Here is a 22512-nt window from a genome sequence, read left to right as displayed (position 1 = left end):
GTTTGGGGGAGGGCACCAAGTCTCTTAAAGCATCTACCCAGGGTGGGCTCTTCTTCTGTCTACCTCACATTCCCAGACAGTGGGACTCTATACTAACTCCTCTTAAGGTCACTTTGGTGCCATTTGTGATGATCCAGAACCTGTTCCTAGGCTGGCTACTCAACCGTGTGTGAACATGTACATGACTTGGAGGGCCCTTTTTTAGTCTCTAGGACAGTCATACAAGCAAAGGACAGTGAGTCCCTGGTAACTGGAGCTTGTATTTATTCCCACAGCCCCAAATGAAGGTCAGTTTTACCATCTAGGGCCCCACTCTGGACAATGAAAGCATATCACATCCTATGGTAGGTGCAAAGGGCTGGGGAACACAATCCTCTCCCATGTAGACATCTCCAGCTGACTGCGGTACCATCCTATGCTTCATGGCAATAGCAGTTCCTAATTCATACCTCTTGGAGGAGCAGGAACTGAATGAAACAGCACCTTCAAGGTCACAAGAAAACCATTTGTTCCATCATACCTTTCCCCAACGGCAAGAAACTGGGTGAGGTAATAAAAATAGTTGGAAGATACCGTCTAACAGTATGAAGGTGTCCTGTTTCTCCAGGTGTTTGAGCTAACTATTCTTTCAATTCACCTCAACAGTTAGAGCACTCTCTTTGGGGGTAGGGGATGGGAGAGCGGTTCTCTGTGTAGCCCCAGATGTCCTGAAACTCAGATCCACCTACCTCTGCCTCCTGAGTGCTGGGACTAAAAGCATGTGCTGCCACGCTTGGCAATAAGAGCACTCTTAAGGTCAGGTCTGGTCTTTAACTCCAGCGCTCAGAAGGCAGAGGCAGGCTAGCCTGCTCTACACATTAACAGGACAGCCAGACACCGTTGCAAAAAACAAAACAAAAAGAGCACTTCTAATTGTTACAAACAGTAAATGGTAAAAATGCATCGTTGGATCCCAAGATCAGAGCTCTCTGCCCAGGACTAAGTAATCATATGTCCTCTTTATTGTCACTGAGAATTCACTTTTTCTTTTCTTTTTTTGAGACAGGGTTTGTCTGTGTAGTCCTGACTGTCCTTGAACTCACAAGGATCCACCTACATCTGCCTCACGAGTGCTGGGATTAAAGGCGTGCACCACTACACCCAGCAAGAACTCACTTTTTCACAAGCTAAGTGATAATGATGTACCACCAAATAGAAAGAGAAAGAAACCAGTCGTTTTGAGATAAACAGATTTACAAAAGCATAAATGTAACTTTTCTCATGAAGTTGTCTTAGACTTAGAAAGTAGTTCCCACAAAATATTTATGTTAACACAAGGGCAGATGAGTTTAACCGAAAGTGTTTTAGAATGAATGTTTAAATGTCTCAGTTGTAAAAGCAAACAATCAGTACTGACACAAACTCCGTCACCAGGAACTTTCTAGTGTAAAGATCCTGGAGTTTGGCTTGAGAATGACTGGTAGAGCTGCACAGTTGCTGAGTATCTATATAAAGCGAGCACCTTACTATCTAGCCAGGACTCACGAGGGCAGTAACTAGACCAACCTGATCCCACTGCTTCCCCCTCACTCAGGTTCTGTCATTCACTACTCAGAGGAGGCTGTAAGATTTGCTACCTAAATTAAGGCCAAAGCCCAAGAGGCTTGGGAAACTCAAGTGAGGAGCTGTATTTCAGCTGGAGTCTTCCTTGCCTTCTCTGAGATTAGTAGAGGACAATGCTTGGGTTTCCCCTTCGTTTTGGGGGGAAGGGATGTAAGATAATGAAGCCCGCCACTGATAACTGAGTTCTAGCAGGGTTTCCTGCAATACCATTTTTTGTTTTGGTTTGTTTTTTTTGTTGTTGTTATTGTTGTTGCTGCCACTTTTCTCTGTGTAGCCTCGGCTGTCCTCACAGAGACTGGCCTGCCTCTGCCTCCCGGGAGTGTTGGAGTTAGGTGTGCCCCACTGCACCCGGGTCTTGAATTATTTTTTTGCAGCCCAGCTGAACTCCATTCTCAAGCCCATTAGAGCAGCAACACCCAATGCTCCACATCAGCACAGGTAAAAGCAGGTATACCTTCTTGCTTACCTGCTGTTCCCAAGTCACAACCTAACAAATCCTGACCCACCCTGACTTTCTGGGTTCTCACGGCATGGCTCTGTGGAAACAGGCTCCCAACATTTCCTGTCCCCACCAGCCAGAGTAAGGACTCCCTTGTGAGACATTTGGGGGTTAGGGTTAGAGGAGTGGGAATGGAGCAGAGGCTCAGGAAGAGCAACCAAGTGTGAAAAGGAACCTTCAAGCTTTCCATCCTACTTCAAGGTGTGGCCCTTGCACTGGGCTGTAATCTCCATTCTCAAGTGGGATCAACACAGACCTCAGGTTCCGAAAATCCTTTCTGAAGTCCTACTCATAGCCCACTTAACAACTCTGCAACAAATGGTCAGTGTCACCCACCAAAATGACCAGTGTCCATACTTCCTATAGAATCTGGGGATACAGGAAACCGGCAGCGCCTGATCTAAGGCAGAAGAAGACTGCTTCCCTTTGATTTAGCAGATTAACATCTGTGTAAGAGTGCATACTGCCATGTTGTCACAAAAGGTAACTAATTTGACAGTTGAAGACAGGAAGTACTACTGAGAGGTCCACAATACTGGAAAAGAGACTGACAAAGCTACACAGTGCCAATCTGTGCTTCTGAACACAAATAACTGTAACACAGGTTACTTTCAGTGTTTCCACTTTGGTTTTCTATATAAATATTATTCTTTAAAAAATTTATGAGGATGGAGAGGTGGCTGAGCGGCTAAGAGTACTAAGTGTTGTTTCAGAGAACCCACATGGCAGTTCACAACCATCTGTAATTCCAGTTCCGGGGACTCAACCTCTTCTGACATCCGAAGGCACCAGGCAAACATGTGCTGCACAGACATGCATTCAAGTAAAACACCCATATGTATAAAATAAATTATTTGTATTGTTTTTATTGGTGGCGCACGCCTTTAATCCCAGCACTTGGGAGGCAGAGGCAGGCGAATCAATGTGAGTTCAAGGGCAGCCTGGTCTACAGAGCAAGTCCAGGACAGCCAAGGCTACACAGAGAAACCCTATCTTGAAAAAAACAACAAAATGACAACAAATATATACATATATGTGTGTGTATGAATGATTGTTTTTAATGTTGTTTATGCTTTAATATGTACACATAAGTGCTGGTGTCTGTGGAGGCCAGGTGTCAGATCCCTGGAATAAGAGTCATATGCTGTGGTAAGCTGCCTGACATGGATGCTGGGAGCTCAGGTCCTCTGGAAGAGCAGTATGTTTGTTTTTGTAGACAGGGCTTATCTGTGCAGCCCTGTCTGTCCTGGAGCTCATTCTGTAGACCAGGCTTGCCTCAAATTCAGAGATCCACCTGCCTCTGCCTCCCTGAGTGCTGGGACTAAAGGCGTGGGCCACCACCACTGGGTTCGAAGAGCAGTACGCACGCTCACACCTCAGCCATCTTCTCCAGCCCATTCTACCTCTTGACCTAAGCACAGTAAAGCCACCTTCATTTTGGAAAAAGACTGACTTATCTTTTCATCACATTACACCACTTAAGTTTCCATCAGCACATAAAAAACATAACCCCAGCACTTAAACTTGATATCTTACATATTTTGCAGAAGATAATCAACACCTAGGGATAAGTTGTATACACAAATATAGAATTATTCTTTTTAAAAATGTGTCTGTCACCTGTGTGCAGGTTCCTAGAGGCCAAAAGAGAACACAGAATGTCCTGGAGCTGGAGTTAGAAGTGGTTGTGAGCCTTCCAGGTGACATAGATGCTTGGGAACCAAGCTCTAGTCCTCTAGCAGAAAAACAGGAGCTCCCAACAACTGAGCCATCTCTCCAGACTCCAGAATCATTCTTTAAAAAGTATGTACAACTGCTATTCATCTTCCTTGTCAACTTCTCAAGATGACTGCTGAGAAAATAACTAAAGTCTGTGAGCATGATTTGTCTCACAGGTGAGCCTGCACACTCAGGACAAGTGCGCACAACTCAGACTTTGAGCTTTGACCTCTCCAAAGAACACAGCATCACTGGCTATTACTCACGTGACCACTGTAACTGAAGCAATACATACCACTTCCCACAACCTCAGAGACTACTGGGTTTCCATAAAGGGTCCTGTAAAGGAACCAGTCACCTAACACTCAAGAGATTCTGCTTAGGGACAATTTCTTAAGTTGGGACTTAAACATGAGAAACAGATCCTAAGACTTGGGGTCACTGTGCAGGGATCTAAGAGCAACAGGAACAGGACTGAATCTTTGCTCTTCCAGAGCCAAGCCGAAGCCACCTGGTGTTGCAGCACAGGTGTAAAACACGGTAAACCATGCTGCTGACAGAGTGTAAGCCTAGCACGGCACCCATATGCTGAAGAGAAGTCATTACTTGAGCTGCTCAGCCCTGGCTGGGAAATTAAGACTCTTCAGCCTATTAAGGCAGTACCTACCAGAGGTCCAAAGAGTTTTACTGCAAACAACTGTTCCACAAGACATCCCACCTCGACTTCAAGACCTACCTGGACTCTCCTCAGTCCTCTAATACATGTCCTCAGCAAGCTATTGTGATGCTACACATGTGCTGAGTGCCAGGAGGAAAGTGCTGGTCATAGGTGCTGGCAGGGGTAATCAATTACACAACCTTTTCTGTATGCTACTTTCTCAGCTGTACTCAAGTTTGTCTGACAGAACCTCCACTTAATCAAGTGTAACAAGGCGCATCCTTTTATGGAAAATTAAACATACACAGCATTCCAAATCAAAACCAGGGCCTCTTACTCAAGAGTCAATATTAATACACACCTGGCCACCAACAAGGCAAGAGGCAGTGAGAGCCAGGGCAACGCCCAAGGCCCTACATCGGGCTGGGGCTGGATATTCCCCGAAGATCTTCCCAACGAGACATCACCTCTTACACCCGCGAATTCTCGCCCAGGCCCATTCACGTCCTACCACAAGTGTTCTACAAGTGCCGAGGACCTGCGGTCGCAGGCGGCTGGGCCCCCAACTCCGACTCACACTCGAAGGCACCACTGCCTCCCAGACCAAGGGACCAGACTGGACCACACTAACAGTGATTCGGCGGAAACCAGACGCAGACCACCTGCCCGCCCGGCCTCGCGCTCCTCCGCGACCCTTCTGTCCGGGGCCGGAAAGGGCCCCATGGTCCGCGACGCCATTTTCTCGGCGCGATTGCGCCGCTCGCCGGAGTTGGGCTGCCGGCACGGCGCCACTCCGCCTTGTCCGGATCCCAAGCGCTGTCCACACGGCTCCCGCCCTCTTTCACTGCACAGAGCCACTTACCGCGGCCGCCGGGATCCCGCAGCCATTTCCAGAGTGGCCACGGATCTAGGGCGGAGGCCAGCGAGACTACCAGCCTAGAGCGGCGGACCGCGCGGCAAGCGGAAGGAATCAACCGGCCACCGAGATGCAGCGGCGGCTAGAGCGGCTATGCCGCGCTTCCTGCACGCATGCGCCACCCGGGTTCCCCGGAGCGCCCGCCTTGTGGTGTGTCCTAGACACGCTTGACAGATTCCCGCGTCGGGAATCAAGGGGCTAAGCTGGGAGCCCATGCCACCAAGCTATTCTCGAGCTATTCTGGGCACTCTGGCCAGCATCTCAAAAGCTTTAGAAACCTTCTGCGCTTGCGGGGACCGGTACTTCGGGGTGAACCTGCGTCCTATTGCGGTGGGAAGGAGCCAGGAAGCAAAAGACCCCAAAGCCCTTCCGCACTCCGCTCAGCTCTCTGGGCCTCTGGAAGGGTGTGTGCTGGGAGGGGCGGGCCGTCCGCCCTTGCTAGAAACACCTATGTCCCGTGTCCATTCCTTCCGAAATAACCTACCAGGAGCCAATGCATGAGCATACGTGCCTACGAGGGCCTACCCCCCCCCCAACACACACACAAACATTTAAGAAATCTACCATTCCTCTCAGTGCAAAGTACACTGGTATTCCTTCATTGTCCCCTCAAATACTTCAGGAAACCGGAAAGAGGTCGCTACTCCCTTGCAGCACCGCAAACACTAGCCACTTGCCCTGAGCGCAGTTAATACCGGGATAAAGCGCTCAGCTTTGTCCCATACAGCCAGCTTCTTCTAATTTATGCATGCACGTAGACACGTAACTCGGAAGCTAGTCTTCCAGCCTCTAACTTCAGCTTTATTGCAGAACAAGGATATGCTCCTGTCTAGTAAAGCCCCACCCACACTGGAGAGGTTTCTAACGCTCCATCCAGAAGAGCAGGTGGCTCGAGTCGTTTGCTTTCTCTCTACATTTCCCAAAGTTCCATGCCAGCTCCTGGGGCTTCCAGAGGAGAGGGAGGCTGCTTCTGCTTCCCTTGGTGAGATCCTTTCTGACTCTTGTCGAGGAGGAGCATGCCCTGATTCCTCAGCTCTGCCCTTAAGTTCCCAGCATCCACAGGAGATAATGTAACTACAGTTGGAGAGATCCAGTGCCCTCCTCTGGCCTCCTCCCGCACCAGGCACCCGCTGCATGTGCACATACATAGAAGCAGAACACTCACACACATTAAATACGAATTTTAAATCTAAAATACAAAAACCAACATTTAATTTCTAGTCCCTTTTATTATGTGCTGCTCTGGGAACTGAGCCTGGAGCCATGCTAGGTCTGAGTTATCTGGTAGCCAACAGCTGACTTTAGATACATTTATTTGCCAGGCACTGAACAATTCTATAACAATCAAATCACCAGCTGCTTTGCACAAAGCAAAATAGAGTAAAACACCAATCTTGGTTCCTCTTTAAAGAAAACAGCAGATTGCCGGGCCGTGGGGCAGTAGTGGTGCATGCCTTTAATCCCAGCACTCAGGAGGCAGAGGCAGACAGATCGCTGTGAGTTCCACGGTCAACCTGGTCTACAAAGTGAGTCTAGGAAAGCCAAGGCTAACCAGAGAAACCCTGTCTCAAAAAAACAAAGCAAAACAAAACAGCAGGTTCCGGTTTGCAGCAGATCTTTATCTGGCAAATGTTACTGATACACAGCTAAGAGCCACCACCAGTCACCCCAGAGCGCAGCGTATCAGCAGAACAGAAAAACCAAGAAGACAATTCAGACTTTCCCAGCTGGATGTGGTGACGCCTGCATTACCAGCACTAGGGAGGCTGAAGCAGGAAGGTCGTAAGCCCCAGGCCATCTCTGCCTACAAAGAAAACACTGTCTTCAGAAACAAAAACCAGTTGGGACAGCCAGGGAAGAAGTGGGTAAGGAGAAAGAAACAATGAAAAGAAACACACCAAAGTGTGTGTGTGTGTGTGTGTGTGTGTGTGTGTGTGTGTGTGTGTGCATTACAAACTGATGTGTCCCACGGAACATAATCTGTACAAATCTGCCAATAGGAAGAGGTCAATGATAAATCTTCTTTTTAGGTTTATTTTACGTGTATATGCGTTCTGCTTACATGTATGTACGTATGTATGTATGTATACCATGTGCACCATGTGTATGGCTACAGCCCCATGTAAGAAGAGAATGTCAGATCCCCTGGACTGGAGTTATGGGTGACTGTGAGCCACCATGTGGGTGCTGGGAATCCCTTACCCAGTATAATACCTCTACAACTCCAATGTCAGGATTTACAGGAAAAAGGAAAAATGACACATAACCTCCTAAGGGGGAGGGGGGCACACGCAAGTCTAAAGCTCTTTGTAGATCTCTTCTACAGAAGCCAAGGACTCCAGCATGCAAGGGTTTGTTTTTGGGTTTTTGGTTGGTTGGTTGGTTGGTTGGTTTTGAGAGTTAAAAAAAAAAAAAAGTATGCAAAACAGCTTAGTCTACACAGTGAGTGAGACCCTTACCCATCTCAAGGAGGGAAGGGGGAATTTGCAAAACATAGCTGGCAACCTTGCACCCTAACATGTATCTAATGGGAGCATTTTGTATTTTATCCTCAGAATGCTTTCCCCTTAACTCTATATTTGATTATTTAGTCAATCTGAGGGCTGCTGAGGGCGGAATCCACTGTGGATGTGTCTATGCTAGGCAAGTGCTCTACCACTGAGCCCCTACTCCAGCCCGACAATGCTCTTTCAGTTTTATTACTGTGTGTACATGTACATACACAGCAGCAGGACAGGTGTGGTGGAGCCTTCTGTCCTTCCATCTTTACATGGGTTCCCAGCACACAGGCCATCAGGCTTAGAGAGCACTGTGCACACAAACACTTTTACCTGTTGAGCCACCTCACCCACCAGCTTCCAGCCATATACTCTTAGCTCCTCTCTTTAGATAACTGTTAGTCTTCCCACAAGGCCCAAGCCAGACAATGTTCTTCTATGTCACCCTGGCTGTCCTGGAACTTGCTCTGTAGACTATATTGACCTCAAACTCAGATCCACCTGCCGCTGTGTCCCAAGTGTTGGGATTATAAAGACCTGTAGCACCACAGCCAGGCTTGAGAACATTCACAATGAAACAACTTCAAATTCCTGCCTTGGCTTGCAGAACAGTGGTCCCTTTGACCATAAGGTAGCCTTTTCTACCTCAGGGCCAAACTTTATGGCTTCTCTCCCCTGGGTCCACCTCTTGCACACGGAAAGCTTAGCTAGTTAATGAATCCACCAGGCTGACATCTCTGCCAAGTTGGTTGGCAATTGTCCCAGCCAATGTGACTCTGGACACACCCACCTAGTCTCTACTCTCTACTTCTTCAGTGCCATCGCACACAGGTCCTCACTGCCCAGCCCACCACACATAATCACCGTGGACACCCACCTCTACTCAATCTGGATCCACTCTTTCACCTGGTCCCCAGAATCTTCCCTGGTGTACCTCAAATTCAAATATTGTTGGTGCTTGCTGGCTACTAGCCTAGCTTAAAGTTTAGTGAGAGGCTTTGTCTTGGAGAAGTAGAGTGATACAGAACACATGTTATCTTCTCTGGCCCTTTATGCACCCCTGGGTGTGTACCCCCACACACACAAAGAAAAAACAAAAATGAGCTATTGACTTCAAACCCTCTGCCGTTTGCTAGTATTCATCCCAGGGAAGGGTTCTGGCCCTAGTTGCTCCTTTACTGCCTAATCTAGTCAGCAGATCCGGATAAAGTTCCTAAAAGGCAACGGACACTTACTCAGGCAGGTAGAGGCCAGACGCCAATGTTGGTCAGGCGTCTTTCCCAGGCATCCTGGTGTCTTCCTCCCAGCACTAGGACTACAGACAGAAACCACAGCGCCCATCTTTCTTACACAGAAACCAACATCGGGTCCCGGTGCTTGTGTAGTGAGCACCTCACTGACTGAGCCATGTCCCCACAAGAGCGGGCCTTATGTTTTTAGGGGAATCACGATATATGGCATTGGCAAAATGGGGTCAGGGCGTTAGGGGCCTGCCCTGGAACTCACTATGTAGATCAGGCCGGCCCACTTCCTCTGCCCCGAGTGCTGTGATTAAAGGCATGTACTACCATTCTTATGTATGTCACAAGCACACACATGGTGTTCACAGAGGCCAGAAGAGGGGTGGAATTACAGGCATTAACCGCCCTGTGGACAGTGAGAACTGAACTTGGGGCCTCTTTAAGAGCAGCGTGGGGCTGGAGAGATAGATGGCTGAGGTTAGGAGCATATGGTGGCTCACAACCATTTATAATGAAATCTGGGTGCCCTCTTCTGGCGTGTGGGAGTAAATGCAGGCAAAACACTGTATACATAATAAATAAATCCTTTTTTCTTTTTAAGGGTGGGGGTTAAGTGCTCTTAACTAGTTCTAGCTCCAGAACTAAATGTTTCAAACTTTGAGTTGCAATCTTATATGGGAGTTGCATAACTGAAACGTGGGGAACAGCTCTAGTTTCTAAGCATGTAACAGATCAAAACCAAACACGGAATGAATCGGAGGTGTTCCTAGGAGGGTTAACCTGGGCTGCTGTCTTGGTTCTTTTTAAAGATTTATTTATTTTTATTATTTTTTAGGTGTGTGTGTGTGTGTGTGTGTGTGTGTGTGTGTGTACACACATGGATACAGGTGCCTGCAGAGCTCAGCAGAAGGCGCCAGATCTCTTAGAACTGGAGTAACATGTGGTTATGGCCACCAGGTGTTGGGGCTAGAAATCAAATTCCTCAGCAAGTCTGGGCCGCACAGTCTTGGTTATGAATATAAAACACGCTCACTTTATACGCAATGGAACACCTACAAGTGCACCTTGCTCCTATTTAAGACTACTGCATGTCATGAACTGTAATGTTTTTTACCGTACAATAGAATTCTTAAAACTTCCCTACAGCCATTCTTCAGCATGTGAGTGTGAAACTGCTGTTGGAATTACTGGCTTGAGTTCTGCCAGTAAGTAACTTTATCAGTACTGGGATGCAGTTAGTTAACTGGTAGACCGCCTGCCTAGCACACACCATGACCAATCCCCAGCAGCACATACACTAGCACAGTGGCATAAGCTGAGGCAAGAGATCACAGACCCACTGTCACACACCACCGGAGACCTTGTCCTTCAAAAGTAAGATTCCAAGTTGGACACAGAGGCTCTTTCAGAAAGAAATGGAGTTTGGTCCTTAGCATTCATAGGAGAGGGGGGTCCACAACCCTCATGACCTCTATTCCAGGGGTTCTGACAGCCTCTTTTGGCCTCCAGATACACATGTTCAGGCATTCGCATTCACAAAAATAATATATGGAAAAGCATTCACACTTTTTTTTTTTTTTGGACACAGGGTGCCTCTATGTAGCCCTAGCTGACCCATAACTATGTAGATCAGGTTGTCCTTAAATCAAATACTGAGACTAAAGGCCTATGCCACCTCATCCAGCCAAATTTCATTTTTTAATTTGACGGGGCATGGTGGCTCACGCCTTCAATCCCAGCACTCAGGGAGACAGAGGCAAGTGGATCACAATGAGTTCGAGGCCAGCCTGGTCTACAAATTGAGTCCAAGACAGCCAGGGCTACACAGAGAAATCCTGTCTCGAAAAACCAAAAGAGGCAGACAGATCTCTGTGAGTTAAAGGCCAGCCTGGTCTCCATAGTGAGTTCCTGGATAGCCAGAGGTACAAATCGAGACTTTTGTCTCAAAACAAAAAGCAAACAAACAAACCCCCAAAACTAAATAACGATTTATTTTTACTTATGTGTCTGCAAATCCCCAGAGAGCAGAAACTTCAGACCTATAGAAGCTGGAGCAGCAAGTGACTGAGTTGCCTACCTTAGGAGCTGAAAACTTAAAATTTAATCCTCTTCAAAAGCACCAAATGCCCTTTAATCCCAGCATTCCGGAGGCAGAGGCAGGTGGATCTCTGTGAGTTCCAGGCCAGCCTGGTCTACAAAGTGAGTCGAGGACAGCCAAGGCTACCCAGAAAAACCCTGTCTGGAAAAACAAACAAACAAACAAACAAACAAAAATCCTCAGACATAAAGGGGTTGTGGGTGGGAAATTTAAGAATCCCTAGTTTACAATGTCACCTGAGCTTAGCATCATGAGACACTTAAAAAACAGCAACAACTAGGGTCTCTCTCTACACAGCCCTGGACCTCACCAGGTAAACCAGGCTGTTCTTGAACTTAAAGAGATACACATGCAGACAGATCTCCAGAACAGCCAGGGCTATACAGAAAAAACTCAAAATTAAAAAAAACAAAAACAAAAAAACTACCTAAGCAAAAAGGAAGAGACAGAACTTGCTGGAGTTTAGGAAGAACTTTCCAGGGAAGCACTTCCGGTAACCCTGCCCAAAGAGAACCATAGGACTCAGGCCGGCTGGAGCAGGAAGGGCAGACTTTTAGCTGGGCTTACAACAGGTAATCAACTGGCCAATGAACACTTTGCATGGAAGTCACGGTGTAGGAAAAATTGTACAGTGAGAGAACATATGTGACATGTTAGGAACGACGCTGTACCCAAGGACACCCGGGGAGCCCTAAATACCAGTCAGTTTGTAGAAAGGACTAAGGAGAAGCAAGGGGAACCCTAGGCACTGGCCAACCATCACCTACAGAGGCACTGAAATGTTGAGTTAACCATTCTCTCTCCTTAAGATAATGGCCGGGGTGGGGGAAGGGCGGGCGGCGGCGCTGGAGAGCTCAGTGGTTAAGAGCACGGCCTGTTGTTCTTCCAAAGGACCAGGGTTCAATTCCCAGCAACCACATGGCAGCTCACAACTGCCTGTTACTCCAAGATGTGACACTCTCACACCAATGCACACAAATTAAAATTAAATAAAATATTTTAAAAAATTTTTAATTAAAAAAGAAAAAGTAATGGTCTCAGGCTGGAGAGATGGATCAGCAATTAGGAGCACTGACTGCTCTTCCAGAGGATCCGGGTTCAACGCTCCAGCAACAACATGGCAGCTCACAACTGTCTGTAACTCCAAGTTCTGACACCCTCACACACACATAAGTGCAGGAAAACCACCGATGCATATTCAAAAAAACACACAAAAAAGTATACTGGCCTCTTCCCTTGCACACGTTTGAATCGATATCCAACTTCACCCAGGGTTAAGTAAGCCCTGCAAAGTTTGTCACCATCTACTGACAGCTTCCGTCAGAATTTTGGAGTTGCAGACTTAACGCATTAATAAATGGAAAATGTTCACGGGCCCGTGCGGCCATTGCGTCCTACATATCTGCTAAATTGGACAGACCTTCGGTGACTCGTTAAGAAGTCGCTTTCCTTAGACTTCGCCCATTTTTAAAGCAAGCACTCTCAATTACCTCCACGCAGACCGCCCAACATTCATTCCAGAATTTCTTTACATTACAATGACTGAATTTGCATTCTCCTCCGGTAGACAATAAAACACATAAACATGCAAATACCCATTTAAGAACTCAAGCTAGGCAGTTTTCTCCAACTACCCCCAACCCTCACTGCACGCTCCTACAGCCCATTCCCGGGCAAGCAGGATGCCAGGGGGGCATTGGGGCCCGTTTTCTCGCGGCAGGGACGCCGCCCCCGACCCGCCGGCGCCCAGAGCAGGGTTGCCACCGTACGCGGCGCCCAGAAGTAGGGAGTCCCCACCGTGAGCGCTTCTGAAGCATGGCCCCGCTCTGCTTCCATGACTGCATTTGAAGCATTGGGAGTCACCTTCGTAAGTGCCCAGAAACGAGGCGTCTTGGCCTCGGGAACGGGAGCCTTTGCCGTCCGTTCTCGAGCGCAGCCACGAGGATCGCTCCAGGCAGGGCTGTTCTGACGCTGATCCGGCCTCGATTGCAACGTCCGCGGAATAAATCCTAGGAGCTCGTTCACGTCCGGAGGCCTTGCCTTTGAGACTAGAGCTTGGCGGACTACAGGCCTTCCTTATCTCGCTCTCTCCCACATTCACACACACACCTATTCCCAGCCCCCAGCTTCACACACACACCAAAAAACAAAACAAAACAAGAAAAGAGGTGAGACCTTCGCTTTGAATTCGGCCTATACGTCTCCATCCCCGCGCTAGGACTCAGGACGCCGACGCCCCCGCAGTGGCCATCTTGCGCAGAAGCGACATTAGCCTTTTGACTCTCGCGCCAACCCGTAGGCCTAGGGCGCCGCCGGAGAGTTGTGCGCAAGGACGGAAGTCGAGACCCCAGTTTCCGGAGACCCACCGCCCAGCCCATTCGCGAGGGGATTCCATTGGCTGCCGGCTCGCACCTCGAGACCTTGCGATCTCGCGAGAGGGGTCTGAGGGGGGCAGACGCCGGTGTATCCACCTTTGCCTCGCGCCCCGCCCCCGCCTCCGCCGCGGCCTCCGCCTCCTCCTCCTCTATCTCCCGCCGTCGCTGCCACCCCTCCCCGGCCCCGGGAGCGGCCGCGGAGCCGCCGCCCAGACCTTGTCGCGCGGGAGGCGGGATCCGCACGGTAAGATGGCCGCAGCGGGCTCTGGCGGCAGTGCCGAGCGTCTCCTCGGGGCTCCGGGGTGGGCCGCGGCGCGGAGGTCAGAGGTCGGGGGCTTGTGCCCACCAAGCTGCCCTGTCCCCGGGTAGCCGAAGCCTGCGGTGAGAGCCGGGATCCGGGCGGTCGGGCGCTCCTGCCCTTCACAGCCGGGCCCCAGAGCGGGAGATCTGGAGACCGCGCTCCTAGTCCGGGTGCTGGCGGGACCCGAGTAGTTAACTGCAGATGTTCGCTGGTCTCTGCGATGAAAGCCGCAGTAGAGCGGAGGAGGCTGAAAGGTGAAGACGCAGCCGCTGCGTTGAGAGTCATCCTCGGGGCTTAGGACTCCCTGGATTTTGGGACACACTGAGCCCCTACAGGAACACTAGCCCTGGGTCTCTGTCCGCGCCCGGTGGAAATCGAGAGGAAGGGACCTTTTGGGGGGACATTTTTCCAGTCTGATCTTTGGCTTACCCATGTCTCCTGAATAAAAACTTAAATCAGGGTAAATTCTGCTGTTACCCTGTGGCGATGGAGAAGCGCCAGCCCTGTTCAGTTTCACTTCCCGCCTTCACCTACTACTACCTTTCAGGCTGAGGGACCTCCAAGTCCGCCAGAACTAGACGTCCTGGCGTGCCCCAAATTCAAAGCCCCTCCACATTCTCTGCCCGCCACATTCTCTGTAAGTGTGCTTTAATATCTTACACTTAAAACAAACAAACAAACAAACAAAACTCCTGCCTAAATAGCTTTCCCCCAGTGTGTGTATTGTCTATGTGTGTAAATTACTGTTTCCAGACTTGGTCCCAGGACCTGTAATCCAGAGGCCTACCACACCCCTCCAACTACCAGAGTGCTCTGCACCCAGACTTGCCCTGCTCCTCCAACCTGTTTTACTTGCAGCTCCCCCATATTGTTGTGGTCCCATTTCTAAGGCCGAACACTTGAAACTTCCAGTCTCTGGTTGCTGGCACGTCTTCCTTTTCTCCTGTCCCTTCATATTCAGTCCCGAAACAGCGACCATTGACTTGGAGGCCACAGCTTGATGTCTGTTCTCATCTGTGACAGCACTGGTGTGTCTCTTTGCTGGACTGCTTAGCTCTCCCCAGCCCAATGTGCATTCCATTGTCAGGCCAGAAATCAGAGCTATCTTTCAATTTTATGATTTATTAAAACAAATTAGCTTGTCCTTTGAAGTGTGGAAAGTAATGTCTATGTGGCATGCTATTGGAAAAGTGTGAAAACGGTCCAGCTGTGCTCCCAGAGCTACCCTAGCTGACCCCTGTGGCTCTGCCGTTTTGTCTTCCTCCCATGAAACAGCGTCTGTCTGAGTCCATGGCTTTGTTTAAAAATACACAGTATTTAGTGCTAAAGAGATGCTATGTAAATGTTTCATTTTTTTAAAAAATATTTATATATTTTATGAGTGCTCTACTGCATGCCAGAAGGGGGCATCAGATCACATTATAGATGGTTGTGAACCACCATGTGATTACAGGGAATTGAACTCAGGTCCTCTGGAAGAGCAGTCAGTGCCCTTAACCTCTGAGCCATCTCTCCAGCCCCGTTTGTTTCATGTTTGGTTCTTGCAAAACTCATGTCTCAAGATGGGCACAGTGGCGTATGCCTGTAATCCCAACACTCAGGAAGGCAAAGGCAGGCAGATCTCTGAGTTCATGGCCAGCCTGGTCTACAAAGCAAGTTGAGGACAGACAAAGCTGCACAGAGAAGCCCTGTTTTTGTTTTTGTTTTTTGAGGCAGAGTCTCACCATGTTACTCTTGCTGGTCCAGAACTGGGTCTGTAGACCAGGCTTAAGCTGGCTACGAACTCAGAGAGACCCATTTGCCTCTGCCTCATAAATGCTGGGCTTAAAATCATGGCCCCCAACACCCAGCCAAAATAGTTTTTTAAGCCTATTGGTTGACAAAACTGTGTGATATCTTTTAGTATCTTTTACACTGAATGTGAATATGTGTGTTTCATTGAACAAATGATGTATGCTGTAGTCTCTAGAGAAGCTCTCACAGATAAAGCAGGGCAGAACTTGTGCCATATTATCTGTGAGAAAAGTGTGTTCTGCTGAGAACACACCTACCAAGGGTTTGGATGGTGGTGTCTATGTATCAATGCTTCTTTATTTAGGCTCTTGTTGAATGAACATTTTGGGGAGTGGTGTTCACAATTTTGCCATTTTGATGAGTGTACCAGTGAACCACACGCTTAAGTGCGTGATAGAACCTTTCTAGGATGTAGGAGGACGGAGTGTGCCCTGCAGGAGGCATCGTGTGCCGCCTTGTTCAGAGTGCTGTGTCGTTTCACCACATATGTTTTCCCACAAACACTAACCCTTGTCTTCATTTTGCCTGTTTGGGTGGTACTTCCTTTTGTACATCATAACATACAATTTTTAGCATATAACTGTCCGATGGTTGCCCTTCATACTTTCAGCTTCAAACACAACCACTTCCTTCCCAGTGCGGGTCTCGGCCTGACACAGTCTGATGTCTGGGTCTCCTCGCTCTAAGACTTTGGACTATTTGTTGCACTGACCATACTTCCCGCTCTTAACCTTCTTGATATTATTACCCAGACGTGTATTTTCCTCAAACGTTTTTGCATGTCGTTTCCAAGAATGAAAGTGTGGTGGCACACGCCTTTAGTGCCACTGCTCAGGCGGTTAACTGAGAGTTCGAGGCCAGCCTGGTCTACAAAGAGAGTTCCAAGACAGCCAAGGCTACACAGAGAAACCTGTCTGAAACAAAACAAAACAAAAGTATCCTACTCTTTCACTTATTTTTTCATTGCTATGTTTATTTTCTGAAATGACTACAGTGAACCTAGAATTCTTTCCCAATTGTATCTTTTCCTGCAGAAATAAATCATAATGAGTTATGCAGAAAAACCCGATGAAATAACCAGAGATGAGTGGATGGAGAAGCTCAATAACTTACATGTGCAGCGAGCAGACATGAACCGTCTCATCATGAACTACCTAGTTACAGGTAGAGGCCGGCTCGGAGGCTCCGCCATTTGAACGTAGCTCTCCTTTTTTAAAATAAGTAACTTTTACCCCTGAAACATAATGATAAAGTTAGATTGTACTGAAAAATCATAAAAACACAATGTTAACTTGACGTTTATAAATCAAATTGACATGTTTGAGATGGCCTTTTCGCCGGGCACAGTGGCACATGTCTGTAATCCCAGCACTCAGGAGTTAGAGGCAGGCAGCTCTGTGAGTTCAAGGCCAGCCTGGTCTACAAAGTGAGTCCAGGACAGCCTGTCTGGGGGGGAAAAAAGATGGCCTTTTCTAGCCCAAAGTGGTATGAGTCTCACCTATAATGCCAGCAGTTGGGAAGCTGAAGCAGGGTTGTGAGTTCAAGACCAGCCCAGTCTGTATTGAGACCTTTTCTCAACTTCCCTACTCCCTAAAAATGTTTTTCCTGTCAATAAAATAATTGTTACAGGTCTCTGAGACCTAAAGCAGCATCCTCTTTTGGCTCTTGACATGTTTCCAGTTAAGCCTTCATGATTATTAGGAATGTTCTGACTCAGAAGGTGAGGCAGGAGGATTCTGAAATGTAAGCCAGCCTGGACTGCACATCAAGGCTCTGTCTCAAAACTTTAAAAAAAAAGAAAATGTTTTGGAGCAGATTTAAAGTACAGTTTTGAAAAATATTCTGGCGTATTTGTAGGTGTGCCCAACTCAAAACAGGGAAGGGAAAGGAAATGGGTGGGAATATGCAGAAGAAACAGCACTTGCTGCTCCTATTGGAGGGAGGGAGGTCACTAGCAGCTGGGATAAAGAACCAAGCTATCCTTCTGCCCAGTTTTCAGAAGACACACAGTGGGAAATTTTCCATTAATCTTTATCCTTCCCCACCTCTCTAGTTAATTTCTGCTAAAATTTCTTAGAAAGCAGATACAGAAATCTTGGCCTGCAGTTTCACCGCAGCCTTGTGAAGATGCAGCAAGGTATCTGCCTCATCTGGAATTGGCTCTGTTACTATGGCACCCTGACCTGTCATACCTGCCCTGACAGTGTCATAGCACACAATAGGCTAGCAATCTGTTGACCTTCAGGTTGATAGGCTAGACTGTTTGGATAGCTGCAAAGGAATGAAAGCACTGACTATTAATCTCAAAAATAGTAAAAACCAAGTCCCTAAGAACATGTAATTGATACATAGGATCATGTTATGGTGGTCGGGCTCTCTAGAGGTACAAAGCCTTAATTCTTGGTTATTTTTCTTAGCAATAATGATAGTTTTCTTTTCAGAGGGCTTTAAGGAAGCAGCAGAGAAGTTTCGGATGGAGTCTGGGATTGAACCAAGTGTGGACCTCGAAACACTTGATGAGCGAATCAAGATTCGGGAGATGATTCTGAAGGGCCAGATCCAGGAGGCCATTGCCTTGATCAACAGCCTACACCCGGAGCTCTTGGACACAAACCGCTATCTTTACTTCCACCTTCAGGTGAGTTAGTCTAATGTAGGTGCTTGGTGAGTCAGGGGTGTTTGCAATGGCTCAGAAAGACGTTGGCTGTGGGCATTCATGGCACATCACTTAGTGTTGGGGAGGTACAGGCTTTGAGGTAACTGCTGCTTATGTGCTATAGAAACCAGTTACTTTTTAAAGGTGTGTGTGTGTGTGTGTGTGTGTGTGTGTGTGTGTGTGTGTGTGTGTGTGTAAGAGAGAGAGAGGAGAGGAGAGAGAGGGAGAGAGAGGTCCTTGAGAGTCCACTCTCTCCCTTACATGGGCTCTGAGACCAGCACACTTGGAAGAACAGGTGCAGTCACTGCAGTAATCTCGACAGCCTCTCCTTTTGCTCTTAAAATGGAAATGCACTAAATGGAGATGCTAGAAAACTCTTTTGAGCCACCTTTCTTATTTTCTTTTGGGGGTGGTAGGGTGGAACCCAGGTTCTTGCCTGAATGCTAAGTAAGTACTTTAAAACTGAGTAACACCCTCAACCCATAACATAAAGTTTTGACTGGAGCCAAGTGTTTATTGTTCTTCATGTAAGTGTGTGCCAGCCAAGCCCGCTGTCTTCGCTGCTGACTACTGGATGTTACCTCCCTGGGTGTGTGCTGGTTAAACCTGTCTGTCTTGTCATTGACCAGCAACAGCACTTGATTGAGCTTATTCGTCAGCGCGAGACAGAAGCAGCGTTGGAGTTTGCCCAGACACAACTGGCAGAACAGGGAGAGGAGAGCAGAGAGTGCCTCACAGAAATGGAACGTACATTGGCCTTGCTGGCCTTCGACAGCCCTGAGGAGTCGCCTTTTGGAGACCTCCTCCACATGATGCAGAGACAAAAGGTAAAGGGCTATCAGGGAAGAGCCCTGCTCACAGACACTCAGAGGACATGTGCAAGATGGTGCTGCCCTTGTGGTGCGGTGAAGCACGTGGCCCTGGGCTAGGGCTTTCCAGTAGGACGTGGCAGCTCCTCTTACACAGGAGCTTTTATCTTGTGAAGCTAGGAGCAGCAGCACTATGACTGTTAGTGTCCAAACCCTTTGCCAGGTTTTCTTGTCTTAACTTCCCTCCTGTCAGATAGGATCAGGCATCCTAAGTCTTTTCAACTTAAAAACAGTATAGTCTTCTGAACCTTGTGACTGCTCCTTACGGCTGGCCTGCAGGGAACTCGTGGAGACATCGCTGCTCTCCTCTCTCAACTCATCGGTACTTTGTTTAGAAAGGGTCAGGGCACTTAGCTGACCAGAGTGTAAGAGCCCCTTCAGGTGAGGGCCACTCAGTGTCCTTGAAGTGGCTTATAGATACAGATTTAATTTGTTTGTAAGTGAGTGACGAGCTTGTTGTGCGGGGACAGTATCCAAATGGGCTGGACTGTAGCTTAGTGATAGTGTTTGCCTGGCATGCTTAATTCTGTCCACAGCACTGAAAACCTATCGTAAGCATACTGTCAGACTTGGTGGTGGTGTGGCATCTCTATTGGATGTGTTTCTTTTCTAGGTGTGGAGTGAAGTTAACCAGGCTGTTCTGGATTATGAAAATCGAGAGTCCACGCCCAAGCTGGCAAAATTACTGAAACTGCTACTTTGGGCTCAGAATGAGCTAGACCAGAAGAAAGTAAAATATCCCAAAATGACAGACCTCAGCAAAGGGGTGATTGAGGAGCCCAAGTAGAGCCTGTGTGTGGACCCAGCGCTGTCAACCGGCACAGGACTCGTTCTCCTCCAGCTGTGACTGGCAGATCGTCACCGCAGTAGAGAACCTTTCCCCTGTACTTTCCTTTGGCCTTTGTAAACCCTGGCAAACCATGATGGAGACACCACCTCTGCCGTGCCCTGTGTGCTGAGGGCCACACAGCTGCCGGTGGCTGCTCCAGTGCTGCAGCGCTGCTGGGCTCTGCAAGATCCGGCTTGCTGCTGTGTGCTGCACTGCTGGGCGTGCCATTTCAGCTGAGGCCTCACACCCACAGAATGTGGTCAGCACTCACGATCTTCTGCTATCTGCTAGTGCGCAGGCAGGCAGGGTTTATTGTCCTAGGCCTACCAGGCCTTCTTCAATTTTTTTTTTCCTTAACCCTTTCTTTTTTCTCCCTCTTTTTGTCCCTTCATAGGAAAGAATATATAAATTTGTAAATCTTAATTCAAAGAGAACTTGTGTGTGGGTATTAAGTTTGATTTGGTTCTTTGCCTTTTGGTTTGGGCTGTACGGCTTTTGGGAGGGGATATGTGTGTGTGTGAGAGATGGGGCTGGTTTTTTTGTTTTGTTTTTTTTAATTTTTTAAATATTTTTTTTGGCGCTGTATGTGATGAGAGACTCATTCATAGTAAATCAGTGAATCATCTCTTGTAGGCAACTTTGTTGAAAATAAAGATTTCTCTTTGCTTCCAAAATGACCACAAATGGCTTCTAAAAAGTTCTCATCTCACACAGCCTTTGTTTTTGGTGTCCTTTCCCTGTTGGCACAAGGACAACACTTTTACCCATAGCCTAAGGACTAGTCCCATGTGCCTAGGGAGGCCCTGCATGACAGCACGGCAGCCTGGTGTTGGCGTGGGTGGCTGGGTGGTCTCGAGCCTCACAGGACTGGACATTCACGCTCTCCAGTTTGAACTTGAGCTTGGCAAAGAGGTTTCTCATCTCCTGCTGCACGTCCTGCTTCTCACCAGCTATTTGTCACCTACTCAGTGGGAGGCAGGAAGGACATGAAGTGAGGTGTGATTCACATGTGTAGTCAGAGCTCTTAGTGATGGGTGTGTACATGTGTCTGCCTGGTGCAGGTATGTTTGGCTGAATGTTGGTAGTGGCCCAGGCCTGATGGGGCCAATGCTGAAGGCTGGGTCAGGGTGCACAGACCTGCAGAGCCCCAGACAGTCATCCATGGATATGGATGGTGGAGATAATGTGGGTACTGTCCTTTGGTGGAAGTTCCTGCCTGCCCTGACACTAGAACGGGGAATTCTGGTTCTCGGTGCTAAGAAGCAGCGCCCTTTGTGACTTCTGAATTGGAGCTGTTGGCTTTGTTCTTGAGTAATACAGTGCATACTGACCAGCTGGGTCACACTGGCCTTGTTGAGCTTCCCGAGCTGCTCAGGTAACGGCTAACCAGCTGTCTCTACCATGTTCCCTCCTTCAGCCTTGCTCTTCAGTATCTATGTTTCTCCCACAGAGGGCAGGTGCTTTGGCAGTTTTCACCTTAGGGTGCCGCTAGTAACAGACTCAAGGCCACTGCTCTCCTGGTCTGTGAGTAGGAGTGATGGGTGGCTTTCAGCACCATCTTGAGATGTAGCCTTTTCTTGGGTTTAAGGCTAAGGTAGAGCGAGTTGCTGGAGAGGAGCATTACTGGCTCAGAGGATGTGGCAATAGTCATGAAGACCAGAGTCCAGCAGCCATATAACTAGGCATCCCGAAATGCCTGTGGATTCAGCCCCAAGGAACCTGATGCTCTCTGGCCTCCACGTACATGCAGGCACATGTGTACACACACATAATTTTTTAAAGGTGGAAGGAAAGGAAGTTTTAGTTTCCAGGTAGCTAAGCGGTTAAATGAAGCAACAGTTGGGGGGGGGTGCGGAGATATCAATAAAGAGACAGCATTTGTTTTTAAAGCACCATATAAAGCCAGATGTGGTGGCTCCTGTGCCTGTAATTACAGCCTTCACAAGGCTGAAGGCTTTTCCAAGCCAGCCTAGGCTGTTCCATATATGAGATCCTTTCTTGAACAGAAAAGGACCAGATGACCAGAATATTTCTGTCTTTTGTTAATATATGTAAGATCACTTGGGTTTTTTGTTTGTTTGTTTGTTTTGTTTGTTTTTTGAGGCGTGGTTTCTCTGTATTTAGTTTGGCTGTCCAGGAACAAACTCTGTAGACCATGTTGGCCTCAAACTCAACAGAGATATGCCTGCCTCTGCCTCCTGAGCGTGCACCCCTGCTGCTGCCCGGCTATAAGATCACTTGTATAATCAGTTTGGCACGATCTTAAAATTCGGGCATAAAACATAGTAAGCCTCTCTAATTTTCCTTCTAAGGCTTGGATCCACTTTTCATATTTTTCTGCTTCCTTTTTTTCTTAGAGCAGGTACAGAGAGCTATTATAGTTATTAAGAACAAAGTATAAGCCTGACAGTGGTGGCGCATGACTTTAATCCCGGCACTTGGGAGGCAGAGGTAGGT

At 48.0% G+C, this 22512-nt stretch overlaps 2 protein-coding genes across 7 annotated transcripts in view; one reads left to right on the top strand and one right to left on the bottom strand.

Moving 5' to 3' along the window:
• The window catches only part of DIDO1 (death inducer-obliterator 1), a 54538-nt gene extending 40973 nt beyond the window's left edge, over positions 1-13565 (bottom strand). For 2 of the 6 annotated variants that reach the window (XM_084774371.1, XM_084774372.1), the window contains exon 1: positions 5341-5491. The gene's annotated coding sequence lies outside the window, so the exon portion shown is untranslated. Of the gene's footprint in view, positions 1-4839; positions 5297-5340; positions 5493-13094; positions 13374-13406 lie in introns of those variants that run through there. The other 4 variants (XM_084774366.1, XM_084774370.1, XM_084774365.1 and 1 more) reach the window with 4 other exon arrangements.
• A 111-nt stretch (positions 13566-13676) lies between these two features.
• On the top strand, positions 13677-20739 carry GID8 (GID complex subunit 8 homolog). The gene is made up of 5 exons (XM_084774375.1): positions 13677-13850; positions 16736-16865; positions 18143-18339; positions 18987-19184; positions 19840-20739. Exons 2-5 carry the CDS (start codon positions 16748-16750, stop codon positions 20011-20013), a joined length of 687 nt encoding a protein of 228 aa, XP_084630501.1. The 5' UTR covers positions 13677-13850; positions 16736-16747; the 3' UTR covers positions 20014-20739.
• Positions 20740-22512: the final 1773 nt, after the last annotated feature.

The sequence above is a fragment of the Acomys minous genome, assembly GCF_964271855.1.
Source record: "Acomys minous genome assembly, chromosome: 3".
In the NCBI taxonomy this organism is placed as follows: Eukaryota; Metazoa; Chordata; class Mammalia; order Rodentia; family Muridae; genus Acomys; species Acomys minous.
The sequence above is the reverse complement of the archived record's forward strand: the minus strand, read 5'-3'. Positions and strand labels throughout refer to the sequence as shown.